Source organism: Taudactylus pleione, unplaced genomic scaffold, assembly GCF_031769625.1.
Source record: "Taudactylus pleione unplaced genomic scaffold, aTauple2 ptg000138l, whole genome shotgun sequence".
Taxonomy (NCBI): domain Eukaryota; kingdom Metazoa; phylum Chordata; class Amphibia; order Anura; family Myobatrachidae; genus Taudactylus; species Taudactylus pleione.
In genome coordinates this window covers 5,233,481-5,252,028 of record NW_028284540.1, presented here as the reverse complement: position 1 = coordinate 5,252,028, position 18,548 = coordinate 5,233,481, and the positions used below count along the sequence as shown (strand labels likewise).

At 41.3% G+C, this 18,548-nt stretch overlaps 1 protein-coding gene across 1 annotated transcript in view; it reads left to right on the top strand.

Moving 5' to 3' along the window:
• CNTNAP5 (contactin associated protein family member 5) overlaps positions 1-18,548 on the top strand; it is a 621,635-nt gene that overhangs the window by 102,029 nt on the left and 501,058 nt on the right. The window contains exon 3 of the mRNA XM_088473678.1: positions 1,915-2,108. Coding sequence (XP_088329804.1) covers positions 1,915-2,108 — 194 coding nt within the window. The remainder of the gene's footprint in view (positions 1-1,914; positions 2,109-18,548) is intronic.

Genomic DNA, 18,548 nt, shown 5'->3' with positions numbered 1-18,548 from the left:
TGTGTTAGTGTGTATGTTGTATAAAATATATGTTTGCTACATATATATTATATGTGTGTGTGCATGTTTAACATGTGACGGGGGAGGGTGGGTAGGTTCATTGTGGCTTGGCGGGGGCCCCCACAACTTAGTTGCCCCAGGACCCCCACAAGCCTTAATCCGGCCCTGTCGACAGCTATTCATAGGCAAAACTTTTCCGACGGGTACATTGCATTGCGTTTTCGCACCGGCAAAAAGTTGCAACAGTTGAATACAGGGATAAGTTTCCGCTAACAAAAGGACGTCACCGGCTAAACTTTTTTTTTAAAAATCAGCTTTTCGACACTAATTGAATACAGCCCCTAGTCGCAATTCAATGTGGCTGAACAACAATTGTATATCTGTGTGCCACCAAGTCTCTGAACCTGAATACAAGTGCTACAATGTAACGGCCGCAGCTTTTTTAAATCCAAGTGCTTCATATACAGACTCAGGTGCACACCCAATGCTAGTAGAGTTGCACAGGGCCTAGCGGCTCATTTGCGCCAGGCAAGTCGCACTGAGTGGCATATTGAGGCTAGATGTATAACTACACATCTGTAGCAATCGCAGTGAAGACAAAGCATGCACAGGAAAACGGGAAATGTGCGAAGATACACAGCACATGTGCGGGTGCATGGGGCTCACTCGCAGACTGCACACCGGCCCCCTCCTTTCATAAGATGGCCCTGCCTTCAGAGACTGCATTTATATATTTTATAACTATTATACAATTTTTGTTTTTGTACATTTACATAAACATTTGTCTGACAATGTAGAACATTCAGAGCCTTAGGATAACGAACAGATGGGTAAACACAATTAAATGAATCAGCAACTTACGTTAAAATAGAAAATAGGTTCCATTTTCTAAATATCCAGCATTGTCAGGTCAGCATCGCTGCATTCTGTATAACACACAGCAAATAAAATAATAAAGTTCTCAAAGAAATATGTCTCTATCCAAAGAGTCCTTGATGTGCACAATAAAGACACTCAAACAGATGCCATGTACTTATTCCTCACTTTACAATCAGTAAGACTCACAGGTACAAATGCATATTGACATTTTCAAAAGTCCACTTATACCACATTTATTCTTTGCAAGCTACAATGGCACATCAATGCTCATTTACTAAAGTTGCATTTAAGTGAAAAAGTTGCACTGAAACAAAGCACCAGTCAGACACTTATTTTCGTTGTGTAATTTGCACTACCGTAGATTGGTAGCAATGTAATGTTAACCAAGGAACCTTAACATATGTTAAAGATTGTGTAAATCCAATATATAAACCTGTGTTCTAATGAGCTAAATAATATATTTGAAATAACCGTTGTTCATGCTGAAGTCATACAGTGCCTATACTTGTGTTACATTTATTATTCTGTATGAGCTGGGACAAATAACTGAGTCACACAAGCCCTTGTACAGGTGTCTTGCGCCACCTGCCGTATTGAGGCTAAGTGTATGAGGACAAATATGTGTATTTTGTTTAATTGTTTATTATCCCTTTTCCACCCTTACCCAAATACCTAATTTACTGCCTGGAAACATTCTGCTTTGGACTGAGCATGTGATGTCACCTTCAGCTCACTATTGGTTAGCCTGTGCCCCACCTGTCCGATATTACATGTACTATTCCAAGTGTCCTTTAAAAACTCCTCTGTAGATGTGTAACCTGCAATAAGCAGTTCTAGAAAACTGTATGTAAATAAATGAGAACATGTTAATTACTAGTGAAAAGACCACTTAAAGGAAATTCAATATGTTTGATTTGATACAGTAATTGTTTTTTTTCTCTTGCAGAAAATTACAGTGCAAAACAATGCAATCATTATATTCTTCCACGATGATATGATATTCTGTATTTATCTGTTTTCTGTTTATTGTTGTAGGAGCTGGAGGCTGGACCCCACTGGAGTCTAACACAAACCAATGGTTACAGATTGACCTAAAAGAAAGATTTGATATAACAGGGGCAGCTACACAAGGCAGATTTGGAAGCTCAGACTGGGTAACACGTTTTAGCGTTATGTTCAGTGATACAGGACGTAACTGGAGACCGTATCACCATGACAACACCATCTGGGTAGGACTTCATGCTTTGATTGCATTCTACTTTAGACAGATGGTCAATTTAAAGTATTGTTTTATTTATAAGGATTTTTGTGGTCATAATATTACTGTATTGATTATCTAAGTTGTTTAGGTAGATTTTCACTTCATGGGTTTGTATACACATTTATTTTCCTTCATTTACGAAAAGCATGAGGTTAATTTTTGTAGGATATTTTTCCTCTTTGAGTTTCGTATAATTTATGTTAGACTGTTGGTTTTACATCTATACACAATAAGTAGTAGAAGACCTTTGATTAATCTAACCATTATGTGCACTGAGTTTGTGCATGAATTTGTATAAGGTTTCTTAAGGGGGCGTTTATCAAACCTTCCAGAGTACAAGTGGATGTGAAGCCCATAGCAATCAGATTCTACCTATAATTTAATTGATCAGACCTGACTAACCTGTGGCTTTCCAGTAGTTGTGAAACTACAAGTCCCAGCAGGCCCTGCCACAGTTTTGCTCTTAGGGAATGCTAAAATTGTGGAATGGCATGCTGGGACTTGTAGTTTCACAACAGCTGGAGAGCTACAGGTTGTCCAGGCCTGTTAAAGAATGAACAAGATAATCTTATTAACTCCACTTGTCCTCTTTAGAGGGTTTGATAAATCTCCCTTTTATTAAACTCAAAATAGGTTTCATCTCTAATGACTTGGTCATGGGTAAACTCAGGGCCTGATTCACAGCCGGACGCTCTGACAGAGCGCTCGCTCTGAATCAGGGCCGACCTTCTGTTTTTTTAGAGCGGCCTCCTGGCCACTCGCATAGCTGTGGGTGACCACCCACAGCTATGGCGAGCGGCCATGATGATGGTCGCGGTGGTCAAGACCATTGCGACCATTGGGCTTGCAACGAGACCCTTGTGGTAGGGTCTCGTTGCCGCAAGCCCCAGAGTGCTTTCGGCTCTAACATAGCCGAAAGCACTCCCACTGACATCACTTGTGATGTCAGTGGGGCCAGCCACAGATGGTAGGCGTTCCCATGGGAACGCCTCCGTCTTGGCAGCCACGCCCCCGGCCCACCCACCAAAGGTGGTGTGCTGTCACTCAACATTGACAGCACGCCCCCTTTGGTACGAGACCCGGAGCGACGGTTTGCATGCGCACTGGGCCACCATCGACCCACTTGTGAGCGCTCAGCACTCGCGAGCGGGTCTGAATCAGGCCCTGAGTTATGTGTTATTGCTTTTTGGAAATGCCAGTGACAACAATGAAACTTTATGCACACATGTTATTATCAGGGCTTTTTAGTTTACTTACAGGGAACTGCAAAATTAATAAACTTATTGTACAACTGGAAACAAAGTTTTGTAACTCTGTAGGTGACTATTGCTAGTATTTCCTTTCACACTTGTAGTCATAGTATCTAATACATTACATTATTGCAAGAGTAATGCTGTGGTCACTGCTAAAAGCTACTCTTTACATTCTTTTATTCATCAGAAACAAACTAAATGGAACATTTCTACTGGCTGAATTGTCTATGGGATTATTAGATTCAATGCAGTTTATAATGCTGTACATTAATAGAATGTGAAGGGAGTAGGGCATTAATTATGCAGCATTAAGAGTTTTAAAGACATTGTTTAGTACTGCACCTCCCGCAGCATAATGCTAAATTATTTGTAAGAGCTTTTGCCACACACTTAGAGATTTGTGCCTAAACTGCACTTACTTTCATCCTTATGGAATATATGGGATTTTCCGTTCGGTCAATGTGCGCACAGTTTATTCTAATATTTTAGCTTATAACCTGTAAAATTTCCAGTATTTTTGCTACTAAGACCGCTTTTATACCTAAATTCCAGGTCTGACCCAGAGGTTGGAACAGAGGGCCTGATTCAGAGGCGCTCGCTATTTGCGAGCGCTCGCTATTTGCGAGCGCTCGCTCTGAATCAGGGCTTTTTTATTTTATGTTTCGGCCTCCAGCCGCTTGCATAGCTGTGGGTGACCACCCACAGCTTGTGCAAGCGGCCTGGCGATGGTCACGATAATCGCGACCATCGGGCTTGTGGCGAGACCCTGCGGTAGGGTCTCGGCTCCTGCAAGCCCGAGTGGACTTCCTGCTCTAATAGAGTAGGAAGTCCACTACTGACATCACGAGTGATGTCAGTAGGGCCACCCACAAACGGCAGGCGCTCCTAAGGGAACGCCTGCGTTTGTGCAGCCGCCCCCCCTCCCCGCCTACAAAACGGGGCGAGCTGTCAATCAACATCGAAAGCCGCCCCGTCTTGTAGTAAGCCCCGGAGCGACAGAGCTGCCGTCGCTCGCTGGGGCTTGCGCATGCGTACACTGGAGGCATCGTATGCGCAGGGGCCAAACATCGACCCGATTGCGAGCGCTATGCGCTCGCCAGTGGGTCTGAATCAGGCCCAGAGTTCCAAACCAGATCAGACCCGGAATTTAGCCAGTGCCGACCAAGTATATTCCCGAGTCGGCGCAGTTCACACCGGAGCCGGGTCTGCAGTGACCCGGCTCTTCCAGCGTGGAAGTGGATGCTTGGAGATGATGTCATCTCCAAGCGCCACTGAAGCCGGACAATCGGCCGGCATGCGGCATGCTCCAGGTCATCATCACCTGATTCGCGCCATTTACACTGCAGGGTTTCATGGGTCATTCCCGTGTTAACCTCTGCAAGTTACGTGGGTTTGATTGCCGGGTCACTTGACCCATGAATCCAACCCTGTCACCTTTTACACCAAGGAGCTACCCAGGTTAACCCTACAATAACCCGGGTTTTAGCTCTGGTGTAAAAGGGGTATTAATGAGCTTTGTCAGTCAGGAAGGCAATGATTATACATCAACATTGCAATTAGGCGATAATTGGTGCCAAGAAGCCACACAAGCAGAGTGTGGGGTTAATCTGTGCTGCACTTGAGCCTTATATTTAATCACCCTGAGGATACCACTCTGATGGAGCTATAGAACTAGTAGTAGCCCTAATTGGAATCACCTGTTGGCAGGGCTATGGTCCAATCACAGTCAAAGGCTACTGTAAGGTTAAGAAATGTGTATGAGTCAGGATGCATTACAGAAAAGTTATTATCTTATTTTTTTATTCTTTTAAACTGATATTGTTTTAAAAAATAGAGGATATTAAGTGACAATGACGTCATTGCTTGGAGGGGGCGGTCCGGCAGCACCGGTAAGTGCAGTGCTAACATGAAGCGTCATAAGGATGCTCCAGACCAGCTGCATACACTTTTGGTTGCCTATCTGGAGCATCTAAATGATGCTCCGGTGGTGCTGCAGCAGTGATTCTGGCTTCAGGGTGACAAGGGCCATGGGGCGGAGATGATGCCACCCACAGAGCACTGTGCTCTGTGCTGTGGCACTGGTTGCACACTTTTAATTACTACCCTGATATCTGTTTTGATCTATTGACATACAGCATGTCATCTGTCAGCATTGTTGTCTTTTATTTTCATGTAATTGTATTCCTAATGTTAACCCTAACGGTATTCCTAACTCTTACGGTAACCCTCACCCTAATTCTAACCCCAAGCCTATTGGAAATGTTGACATTATGACAATGTTCACATTTCTTATGTTGACATTCTGTCAATGTCAACATTGCAGGTGTCAACATTAATGATGTTGACATTCTGAATGGAGACATTGTGACTGCATACCATTTCATCCACTGTTTTCTATTATAGCTTCCAGTTTTGCAGCCAGAATTTGAGATCCTTTATTCTTATTAGACTGTCTGGTCAGGGACAAAGGGGAAAGGGTTTATGTTCTTAGTGACTGCTTAATATCTGCTTTAGACCAGTGCTTCTTAAATCCAGCTCTTGAGACACACTAACAGTGCATGTTTTCCTTATGTCTTTGCTGGTGGAAAGACATTACAGACTATCACATTTTGAAAGATCCACAGGTGGTTCTGATTATTTCACTGGTGATTCTCTGAGGAGACCAGGGAAGCATGCACTAGTGCTGACTGGATTTGTGAAGCACTGACTTAGAGAGGCAGGGGCGGACTGGGCCGGGGGGCATGGTGCCATTTGCCCCCCGGGCCAGCACAATTTAATCCCTGTCATATCCCAGGGAACACTGTATGGACTCAAAAAAAATAGAGGTAACCCCTTCACCAAATAAAAAAGGCATTCTCATACATAACCTCCATTTATGTGTCAGAGAGAGGAAGGGCATTACAAGCCACAACTGCGACACACATACAGTAGCTAGTGCAGACCCTTGGCTATTTTAGGGATACTCACTAAAGACTATTTATATATCCCATAGGGGAATAATACTCTGTATGGGCAATTTCCAAATAAAAGTCTGTATGGGCAGTTTCCAAATAAAAGTCTGTATGGGCAGTTTCCATGTAAACTGGAAGTTAAAGGTTACAAGGGCTCAGGTGAAATAAAAAATAAGCTTACTGAGGGAAGGAAAAGTACAAGTAGCCATAGTACAGTGTTACAGTGTACTTCAGGACAAATTAGTGCCCAGCCAGAGCATCATTACCGAATGATGGATCTAAGTGATGGATTCTAGTCCAGTTATGACTATGGGCCTGATTTAGAGATGTACAGAGAAGCACAGTCGCTGCGTCTTTGAATGCAGCGACTGTGCTATAATATGCAAAAGCTTCAGGAGGTGTCCTATGTAATAAGACGCCCATTGCTGGCTTCTGTGATCCAGTGCTGTGTCCAGAGATGTAGCCGTCGGATCAACTGCATGACCATCGGACATCTGTGTAGCCCTCCAGTTACTCTGTGTCTTTTGAAAATTAAGCTGCCGAGGCCAGTGAAGCTGCTTCCAAGGACGCAGTTACTGGTTTCGACACATTCAGAAAATGTGACCGACATGCCACTGCTTTCTGGGACACTGTACTGCGCATGGGCAGATCTGTGTCTGCGACAATAGTCACATTGCCCCCTAATGCGCACCTAATGGGTTAAAGGAAGGGGTGGTGACACACCACCCCTTCCTTTCACCCATTAGGTGAGCATTAGGGGGCAATCTGACTATTGTCGCAGACACAGATCTGCCCATGCGCAGTACAGATTCTGTGTATGCACAGATCACTTGTTGACAGGATGGCATGTTCCTGTAAAATAAGATAAAATTCTTACCTTGCTTGTCCATTTATTGTTGTGAGCCAGAGCCGGATTAATAATGAGGCTGATGGAGCTACAGCTCCTGGCCCACGATCAGAATAGGCCCACACAGAAAAATCTGTGCTATGTGCGCTAGACAGGATTTTTTTCCCACTTCCACAGCCTGCCAGTGGCTGTCCGAGGCTCCGCCCCCCAGCCACGCACCACAACACTCCTTTTCCCCTCCCGTGGCACCGGTGGCTCAGAAGCCGAAGCAAAAACATGATGGAGGTGCATGGATGGCTTTAGTTGCCCTCCAAGCGCCACTAACTCACAGTCACTTGGCGGCGGTGCCTCCACCTCCGCGCCACGTGACGCACTGCATGTGACATCACATAGATGCCATCCGCCACCATCGCATCGAAAGCCTGAAGTAGCCCGGCTCCGTCTATGAGTATGTCCACCAGCCACAAGCACGAGCAGACAGCAGACACAGCAGCTGGCAGCAGCAGTCCTGAGGTAAGCTGCATGTCAGTCCTGCTGCCTGGCTACTGCTGTGTATACATTTATACGCATTTCAGTGCACTAAGTGGCCACTGCGATCGGGACTGCGATCGCAGAGGCTATGCAGATCCATAACAGAGTGATTGACAGGAAGTGCAATTTGTGGGTGGTGGCACGGGGGAGGGGGGGTCAGGGAAACGCAGGCATGCAACGCGTTCCCACGCCACAGTGTGAAGACTCATAGCGTGCATGGCTGTTACCAATTTCTGAGTAACGTCAGGGCTTGTGCAACTGTGCGTGAGGCTGTGATGGTACTCAGTTGTACCGATTGGTTTCACTATTCTGCCAAGTATTACGGATGTGTGTATGGTAAAGTGGGCGTCCTTATGTAGTGCTGCGTTTGCATTGTGATCGCAGTGGTTTGGCTCAGGGGCGTATCTATAATGGGTGCAGGGTATTCGGGGAACATGGGCCCCTGGGTCCAGGGGGGCCCCGTACCGCACACCCTGCACCCATAATATTACTTACCTCTCTGAAGTCCCACGTCGGTAAGGGGGTCCGGCACTGTAAAACGACTGGAAAATGGCCGCAGCGGCCATTTTACTGGTGACCTGTGCATACACAATAGACTCTGGGCACACTCTAGTGCCCAAAGTGTATAACTCCGGCGCTGGCCGCGCACAGCTCAGTGCGCTGCCGGCCGCCGGTAGGAGAAGAGGGGGCTCGTGTCGGAGACTGCACACGGGCCCCCTCTTCTCTAGAAACGCCCCTGGTTTGGCTTGCTATTGCAGTTGAAATACTGACACTGGGCCAACAATTGTGCAGCAGGATCCCATTCACACTCTTTATTTACAGCTCACTTGTAGTGTGGATGCTCCGTGTCGCTTGAATCTCGTGAGACCTTTGACGTCATCATGTGCGATGAAGTAGCACCATGGTAGTAGGTCCAGTGTGGGTATTAAGTATTATGTCTGTATGCATCCTGCTGAAAATTTGGATCTTGCAACTGTATCTATCTATCTATCTATCTATCTATCTCATATCTATCTATCTATCTATCTATCTATCTATTTATTTATTAACAGTTTCTTATATAGCGCAGCATATTCCATTGCGCTTTACAATTGGAAACATTGATAGAACAAAACAGGGTAATAACAGATAGACATAGAGGTAAGATCTATCTATCTATCTCATATCTATCTATCTGTCTATCTCATATCTATCTATCTCCTATCTATCTATCTATCTATCTATCTATCTATCTATCTATCTCATATCTATCTATCTGTCTGTCTCATATCTATCTATCTATCTATCTATCTATCTATCTATCTATCTATCTATCTCATATCTATCTTTCTCATATCTATCTATCTATCTATCTATCTCATATCTACTTATCTATCTCATATCTATCTAGCTATCTATCTATCTATCTATCTCATATCTATCTTTCTCATATCTATCTATCTATCTATCTATCTATCTATCTATCTACAGTATCTATCTATCTAGGGGACTGCAGTCCCCAGTGGGGACTACGGTCTGACCCCTATGTACCAAATTCCAAAAAGTGTACCTTTTCACAGTTTGGTCCCGTACTTATGGAGCCATTTTTTGCAGTCACAGTTAACATATTTAATTTAATATATATTAATATTTAATAATGTGTATATTAAGTAATATTCAGATCACATATTTTAGCTTTATTTAATATTTATTTAGTTTATTTATTATTTCATGCTCTGCACCTTTTACTTTGTTCAACAGTAAATATTGAAAAACTAGCAATTTTCAGGTATGTTTCTGTTAAAGCACTTTAAACCATAGTTTGCATTTTTTTTTTTAAGTACAGGTGGTGTATGCTTTATATAATCAAAGAGGGGAGGGAGATTGAGATGGTTGCATGTAGGCGGGTAGCTATGCTTCATGGTGCTAGCCACACCCCATGGCACAGACCACACCCCCACATAACTGGTCACACTCCCATATCAGTAATCACACCTCCTGCAGCAGCATACAATAGGCCCTTCATAAATTTCAGCTCCAGGCCCAAGAGGGCCTTAATCTGGCACTGTTCTGAGCTAAATGTTTTTGTAAATTGTACTGCATGTATCAAATTAATTGTACTTATCCTGTGTGGAGGCACTTAGAATTAACATACCCTACTACATCCTCAACACTTTATTATAAATCAGAGATTGCCTTGGGGAGTAAGGTAGGCTGCATACATAAAAAGTAGCTATAGTCACAGAAAAAGTTTTTCCTAGTGCTTCTGGAAAAAGCACTGAGGAGAACGCTAACAAGACAGGACTTAATTCCTGATATTTGATCAATAGAGTTCTCCATCGATTATATCTATAGGAGTAACATTGTAATTAATAGGGCAATGCAAAAAGTAGCATTTTCATTTGAGGAACACTCATTTTCTTAAAAAGGAAAAAAGGGGTGGGGGGGGCCTTTTAACTGTTAAGTTAACCTGTGTTCTATACCTAATACCATTTCTAAAGGTTGAGTCACTACTCATGGGCTGGTGCTGGTGTGCTTGCTTGCCCCCCAGGCAAGTCCCAAGTCTTATACAGTATAAGAGTTGATGGGGTCTGCATTTGTTACTGGACAGCAGAAAGTGTCTGTACTGTATACTGGTCATCAAAAGGGACACTGTCATGTATTTTGGAGGGAGATTGTCTGTAATACAGTACATACCGGTCATCAAAGAATAATTTCTGTTACTGGAAATTAGAGTGTGTCTGTATTACATCAGATGTCTCCCTGGTTCATATTTTGCTAGGAACGCCTTCACTACAGTACACCCAACTCTGGCTGTGCCAGTAACTTGCTTCATATGATCATGCAATCTGACAATAAATAAAAGCTGGTTTATGATTTCAAAATATTGTTTTCTGCAGGTGACTTCCCTTTATGGACCTTTCAGTACATCCCAGATACATTTAGGGGGAGATTCTACAGTGTAGTTTATAAATGATAGCTAGAATTTAATTGGTTGCTATGGGCAACACCACACCTGGTCCTCTTTAAAAGGTTTTTAGAAATCTACCCCTTAGTGATTGTCATTTGTACACTCATAATGCTTTTTTTATTTAATGCTTTTTCTATTTCTTGATTGTGTTTCCTAATTAAAGCTGGATTGTGTTAGATTGCATCACCTTTATTTTTTGCTGTAAAATGATTGGGGGAACTGTTAGAATCAGGCTTACAATTGATACGAGAGTTAGGATTTTAAATATTCATGTATACAAATAATGTGAGCAATATTGGATTCAAAATTAATTAATCATAAGATGCAGATAAGTTTAAAATGTGTAAAAAAAATGGTAAGCTCTTGGGAATTATTTTGATACTTCATCAAATGTCACCTTTAGATAAGTTAAAAGTGATACATACAAGAGTATTATCAGCATTTCAGCTCTGGTATTGACTTCTAGATGTGTGCTTTTATCAGTCAATAAACAACAAGGCAAGAATTAAGCAATTAATAATAAGAACACCTGTTGCATATCGAATAAATATTTTACCTACTGCTATTTTACAGCTTTTATAATAGGGTGGCTATTCCGGTCTCTGAGTTGTTGCCAGCAAAACCTCCGACCTCCCCTCAGGGTTCATTGATGATGTCGACTTAAGTGACACAATTTGGAATGATTCGGAATGAATTATTTTATGCTTGGCTGGATGGTCCAGAACTAACATTTAAACCTTATAAGTCATCTCATATTTAGTTGAGTAGTGGAATATCTACAAAATTGTTGAAAAGCTCTTTCTGACTAATAAGTTCTATTTAAAATTATAAAAAAAATTCCACCATAAATAAGTTGTTGTTTTTTGAAAAATTTCTACCAACAATAAAGATTTTGCAAACATTTTCCATGAAAAAAGAACTGTAGTTTCAGTCCATTGTCTTGGTTACATAGCATAAATCCCTGTAGGTCTTAACCCAGCAATCTACTTAGAAGGTCATTGAGGACGTTCATTGCAGCCATTCTGATCCTTTAGTAATTAGACACATTGAGACCTGATCAGCATTATTATTTATAATTCAAATCACACTGGGTGTACTGAGCCATATTGGTGGGGAAAGCTTTGTATAAATCTTTTGATAGGTGCGTGATCTGTGTCTAGTTGAATACATTCATCATCCTGCAAAATAGCTAAAACATAATTACATGCACCCCTCCTTCAACTCATAATATTATCATCATCTCAAAAATATACACCTGACTGCGCACACCAGGCATTTAATTAACATAACTAATACATGTAAATGATTTAAAACGTCAATTCATATTCTCGATATTGTAATGAAAATAAAATGAATCAACAGATTTAAAAGTAAAAAGAATCAAACAAAAAACCTTCAGGCTTGAACAATCCCTAGATATAACTCATTCGCTTTCTACGACCCCTTTGTGCTGTCACAGGACATTGCCCACAGAGAAATTAAAATAACTTTTGAAACTAGTTTTATCTTCTTGATAAAGAAGGGCAGAGTGATCTAAATTTTATATTCTCCGAAAGCTGGGGAAGCAAATTGCCAACTAACCTGCTACAACCCGACAACATATTTAAAGAGTGGTAGGACTGGATTATCATTCTTCTGATGGTTCATTGAAATGGACAAAACATTATGGAAAATGACAATTAGTTGAACATAAAACCAGCCTCCACTCTTTATCCATTCAATGGGTTTGTTGCCCAATGTCAGAATCTTCCCTTCCGCAGTAGCTCTTGCTGGAACAGTAAATGTAAAACAGCACAAAACATTGTGAGTATAAAAATGTAGCACAAAGGTGGATATACTGTATATAAAAAACATAAAATGTATTCACATAACATAAATCAACTATAACCTCACAATAAAAGAAAAAAATAGATAAATATAAAACCTGACATTAAAAAAAAAGGAGGTACATGGTAAACAGAAGTACCGGCACTCAATTGAGTATTTGGTAAAATCTGGCATTCAATGAAAAAGGTATATTATATACACAAGTCCCAGTACTGGGAATAAATATGATAAACTTCACTGACATTTGTGCTACATTTCTATACACATAATGCTTTGTGCTGTTTTATCTTTACTGTTCTAGATATCTAACTCACAGGTGACCTCTAATTTTTTTTGGACAGCAGCATCAATATATGGTGTGTAGTTTTGTATATACATATCTATATATATATTCCCCAATTGTTATAACATAAACCGGATTATTCTGCAACATTCTCAGGTGAAGAAGAAAGCGCAGTCCTATCTGTTGGTTTTATTTGATGCCATCTTGCTGGTATGCAATGCCAGCTCAGACCTCTATGTTTTATCTGCTGCCTATTAAGACTGTAAATTAAGAACATCATAATCTGATTGATAGCAAAAATAACTTTTACATAACAATTATTTTTGAAATGCAGAAAATGTTTTACAATATAAGCTCTAAGGCATCTTCTTGTGTAAAGGAAATATTTATAGTCCATATCAAAAAGACACTAGCACTAAATACCTCTTCAACCTTAAATTACTGTGTTTGCACCTTTATCTCCAGTCATCTGCCAAAAGTTTCTTCTCTGATTAGTCCTGTGATTGAGCTATTTACAGTATGACACACATGTACTTGTTATTTTGTTATGAGGTTACGGGTTGATTTTTTATCAGTTGAAGGATACAGAAGGATACATAGGGTCTGCTTGTACTTTTTATTTCCACCATAGCCAAGGAACCTAAGGGGGTCATTCAGACCCGGTCGTTAGCGCCGATGCGCTCAGACAGGGTCGATGGCCCCCCACAGAGCATGCGCAGGACGGCGCCAGCGCCGTCGTGCGCATGCGTGAGACCCGCTACGACCGACAGTGCCGGTCGTAGCAGGTCTCGATCCAAAGGGGGCGAGCTGTCGATGTTGATTGACAGCTCGCCCTGTTTGGAAGGCGGGCCGGGGGGGTGGCAGCCCAAACGGGGGCATTCCCATGGGAACGCCTACCGTTTGGGTGCGGCCCCACTGGAGAGCTTCCGGCTCAGACAGAGCCGAAAGCTCTCCGGGGCTTATGACAAGGGAGACCCTACCCTAGGGTCTCGTCGTAAGCCCCGATGGTCGCGATGGTCTTGACCATCGCGACCATCACCTTAGGCGGTCGTAAGGCTGTGAGTGTTAACCCACAGCCTTACCACCGCAAAGGAGGACGTCTTGAAAATTCAAGAGGCCCTCCCCTCATTCAGACCGACCGCACGCTCTGTGCGACCGGCTCTGAATGAGGTCCTAAGAATCCAGAATAACTCAAGGACAAGGATATATATAATTTTATTAACTTTACCTTCATGTCTCCAATGTTCTTTCTTTACATCATAAAATTAAAGCAAAGTTTTGAGTTAACATCTGTACAATGTGCTCCCTAGGCGGATATCTGTGTAAAGTTGTATCAGGAGAAGAGAAAGATAAATCTGTATAATGTGCTGCGGACCGGGGTAATGTGAAATGTACTGCAGGGGGTGGGAACCTGTGCAATCTATTGTAGAGGGGAAAGGGATCTGTGCAATGTACTGAAGAGGAGAATCTGTAATTTTCTGCAGAAGGGGGTCTGTGCAATATATTGCAGAGTGGGGAATCTATACAACCTACTGCAGAGGAGGAATCTGTGCAATGTCTTGCAGAAGGGAGACTGTGCAATGTACAGAGGAGGGGGAATCTCTTCTATATGCTACAGAGTGAGTATCTGTTCAACATACAGTACAGCAGAGGCAAAGAGGGTCCTATGGAATACATAGAGAAGAAAACAGAACAGCTATGCAATGTATGGAGAAAGCTTTAGGGGCCTATTTATTAAAAAATGTGATTGTGTTTTGTTAATTATCATTCCGTATTACCACATATCGTGGCAATAAGGAATTCATTTTTACTCATAGAGCTTGTGCCAGGACAGCAGCTACGACAAGAAGCTGTTCCTGTGACGAGTGTAACAGTGAAGTGATAGCTGTCACTGTAACTTCATTGCAACTTCTGAATCTGTGCATGCACGGCAATAAGATCAAATATGCGTAGAGCCTTTTTTGTGCAAAAACGGCTGTATTAGTGGTTGGAGGTTGCTATAGAGGATTAATGCTTCGAAAGAGATAAAGCAACTAGGCATATTGACAAATAGAGACAGACAGCAGTCCCTATTAAGAATATTGGGGGCTTTGATCTGCCACTCAGTTAGACTAAAGCTGGGTACACACTATATGATTGTGTACCCAGCCGATGGGATGATACGATGGAATGATACCTGCAGGCACATGCGATCGGGCGTACACAATATGCAATCCACACTTTATATCATTCTTATCCACACTGGAACAATATATATATATTTTAAGATGGATCGCATAGTGTGTACCGAGTCTAAAGCAGTAGATTTATGCATACTTGCCTACTTTTGAAAAAGCATTTCAGGGAGATTGTGAAAGCAGCACCAGCGGTAAAGTGGGCGTGTACTGCTACATCTTAGAGGTGTGTCATAAAATTGATTTACATCCACATGTAAATGAGCCCCAAAGCAGTTAGTAAGATCTACTTGTTGATGAAAACACACTGATACTTCTCAGAAAATACATGTAACCATAGGGATCATTGTGCCTTATAACCAATGCAGGGAAATTATACTAATGATTCCATTTGAATATATATATCTCTGTTTTTACTTTTATATAACAGTGTTATAAATATAATGGGGGTAAGGTGAAATGAGGGAGACAGGGAGATTGCTGTTAATTCAGGGAGTCTCCCTGACAATGAGGGAGAGTTGGCAAGTATGGATTTATGTGATTTTTCCTTCATTAAGCCCTTGTGAAAAAGCCCTTGTTCCTAAATTGTAATGTCTCACTGAATCCCTGCACATCAGGAGAAAAATATTCACTTCCAGTTAACATTTTTTGGAATTTACAATTATGAAGGCAATGTACTGTACAGCACTATGACCCCTGCTGTCCAACTTTTTCTAATAATCCTCTGACAACCTTTGCAATCTGTCTCTGCAAATGTGTGCAAAAATGGGCAATTTGCAAAACTCCAAAAAGCTAAGCTAGCACACTCGATACTGTATGTAACAAAACAGGTGCACATGTCTAAATGTCAAGTCATGATAACAGCAAAAATCTTAACAATCTGGGGTATATTCAGTAAAGTGTGGGTTTTTAGAAGTGGAGATGTTGCCCATAGCAACCAATCAGATTCTAGCTATTATCTTCTAGAAGGTGCTAGATAAATGAAAAGTAGAATCTGATTGGTTGCTATGGGCAACATCTTCACTTCTAAAAACCTGCACCATAGTAAATAAATAAATCTCTCTGCATATTTTTGAAAAGCTTTCTGATGGTACTGCCTGTTCAAACAATGGTAGTATATAAATGCAGAGCTGGCTGCCATATAAATTCTGACCTTTGGTCCAAACAGAGTAATTCTCTGTACACCATACAAATCCCATCACTTTCCGAAAATGCCTCAGCAGTTTCATTCCTGTAATTGCTGTCAGTGCAGCAGGTACAGATTTCAGTGTCTGTTTTGGCAGAAATGAAACACTAGAAAAGCTAATACACAATTCAAGGTCACATTTCCCATGCCAAGTTGTCTTGTTAAAATGTCTGACCTCCTGACTTCATTTTCTAAGATCTAAATAATTGATAGGAAATTTCACTGTTAAATTGATGATCCACGCCCAACCTTTTGTTTTATTGAGGCCCAAATAGGTAATGGTCAATACGTGAAGAGATTCTAGAACTCACAACTGATTGCACTGACTTAATGCTTTTGCAAAGAATAATAAAAATTTTTTAGCCATACTTTAATCCATTTTTCACTACTTTTTGGCCAACCAGCATCATTATCTGGGTTCCTTTCCTTGCAACCTGCAAAAGTACACACTCAAGCATCGGATCGAGTGGTGAACCATCATCTGCTTAAGCTTATAGAGCTGAAGCTGTATTATTCTCCTGATCTTGAGTTATAGGTGAGCAGTTTGGTTCTACTCAGTTATGTTCAGATCAGAAAATGGCATCTTATTGGCTAGCCAGCTCGCACGTGTTTTGGATAGCAAATAAGATAAATCCGAACCTGTCCTAATTTGGCAAAAGGAACCGAGTAGAACCAAACCATCCATCTCTACTATGAATGGATAGAATGCTCTTAGGGTACGTTTTCAGGTTCATAGTGCTAGATTGTGAAATCAAGGCTGGACTCAAAGATTGTTACATCTGAACTTTGCACCTCTGCAAAATATTCTGTTCCAATTATAAATTAGGTTAACTTCATCAAACTGGATCACCTTTAGTGTACGTCTTTGCATTGGAACTACAGCATGCTGTATCTCTTGAATCAATTGCAGCTTTAAGTAACTAACAATAAGTACGAGTGACATTTGTCATGCAGGCTGTTACCATTTTAGCAGCTGTCAGCAGATACCCACCCTGGATTAAACATGCATTTTATCAGTCTTGGCATCTCCAGTGCAAATAAACTATTTCTAAATAGATTTAACAGTGTATTTATCTGCTTGGGATGCAGAGGAATAGAAAGCATTTTGCTAAACAAATGCATCATTAATTCGCTCTCAGCAAACAGTTTACAAAGATTAGCCAAGTTATTTCACAGTGATAAGCAGTTTGTAAACAGCATAACATGGTGCTGAGTACCCTCGCAGCGACTCCTGTGTAAACGGTCACGTAATGTGTCATCTTTTTCCTCTTAATCATTTCACAACTACACATTATGGAAAGTGTCTCATTGTTGCAATAAATTCTCTTGGGCCGTATCAGAAATTGAAGGGTTAAGATTCGTCTAGCACAAACATTTAGGAAATTTGCATTAATATGTAGCTGTAATTCCCAAATTAAAATCTGTTGGTGTCTTTCAAATAGAAATTGAACTGAAACTGAAAATGTACTGTAAATAAGAACAAAATATTTTTACATGTGAAAGTAAGAATTACTTATTTTAGAGCAGTGTATACAGGTGTGTCCATATACATTTAGCCTCCTTGCGCGTTAAACAGACCTTCTAGTCGCACATGCCGCGGTGTTAGTCAGTAGCGCTGAGTGTTTTTTTATGCAACTTTTTACCTTCAAAAGCATATCTGCTTGCAAATCGCTATTTTACAGTGTCACAGCCGCCGACACTGTAACTTAGAATTTTGCATGCAGATACACCCGCAGTCGCACACAGAACATAGGCATGTCGCATATCATTTTAATCAGCAGAAGCTGCTTGTGCATGCTATCCTCATTGCTGTGCAAATAAGACACATTTGAAGGTAAAAATGCATGCGAAAAGACGCTGACTGCTACTGAGTCACACGGCACTCGCACATTATGTGTAACGGAGCACATAGAAGACAGATGTATGTGGACACATCTGTATTAGTCCTACAAATGTACACAGGTTTGTGTGTTATTTGATTGTACTGTATATAAAGAGCCAGCTAAGAGATTTCAATAGTGACATGTTTAAAGGCACTCCAACATATAAAATCTCTTTATTTAAATTGTACCTACTGGAGTTATTCTGTTTCCCTTTATTCCTGATGGTTTTAACTCCCTACAGTGTTGCTTGTCCTTAGCATCCTTTATCACTAAGCTGTATCCTCATGAGAATCAAATTTAACCCGTAACATTTTTTTGGAGTTATCCGAATGAACATAAACGGAAATAAATATTGTTATGATTTATGGTCTATACACGGAGCATTGATGATTCTGTACCCTAATTGTCTTACCTCTAAACACAGGCCAATGTTCAATAATGTGCCACACAGCCCGATATCCATTGTGGAGCTCTCCATTTACTAGAGAGGGTGTGGCTGTTATTGCTTCTTTTGTCTCCTTTC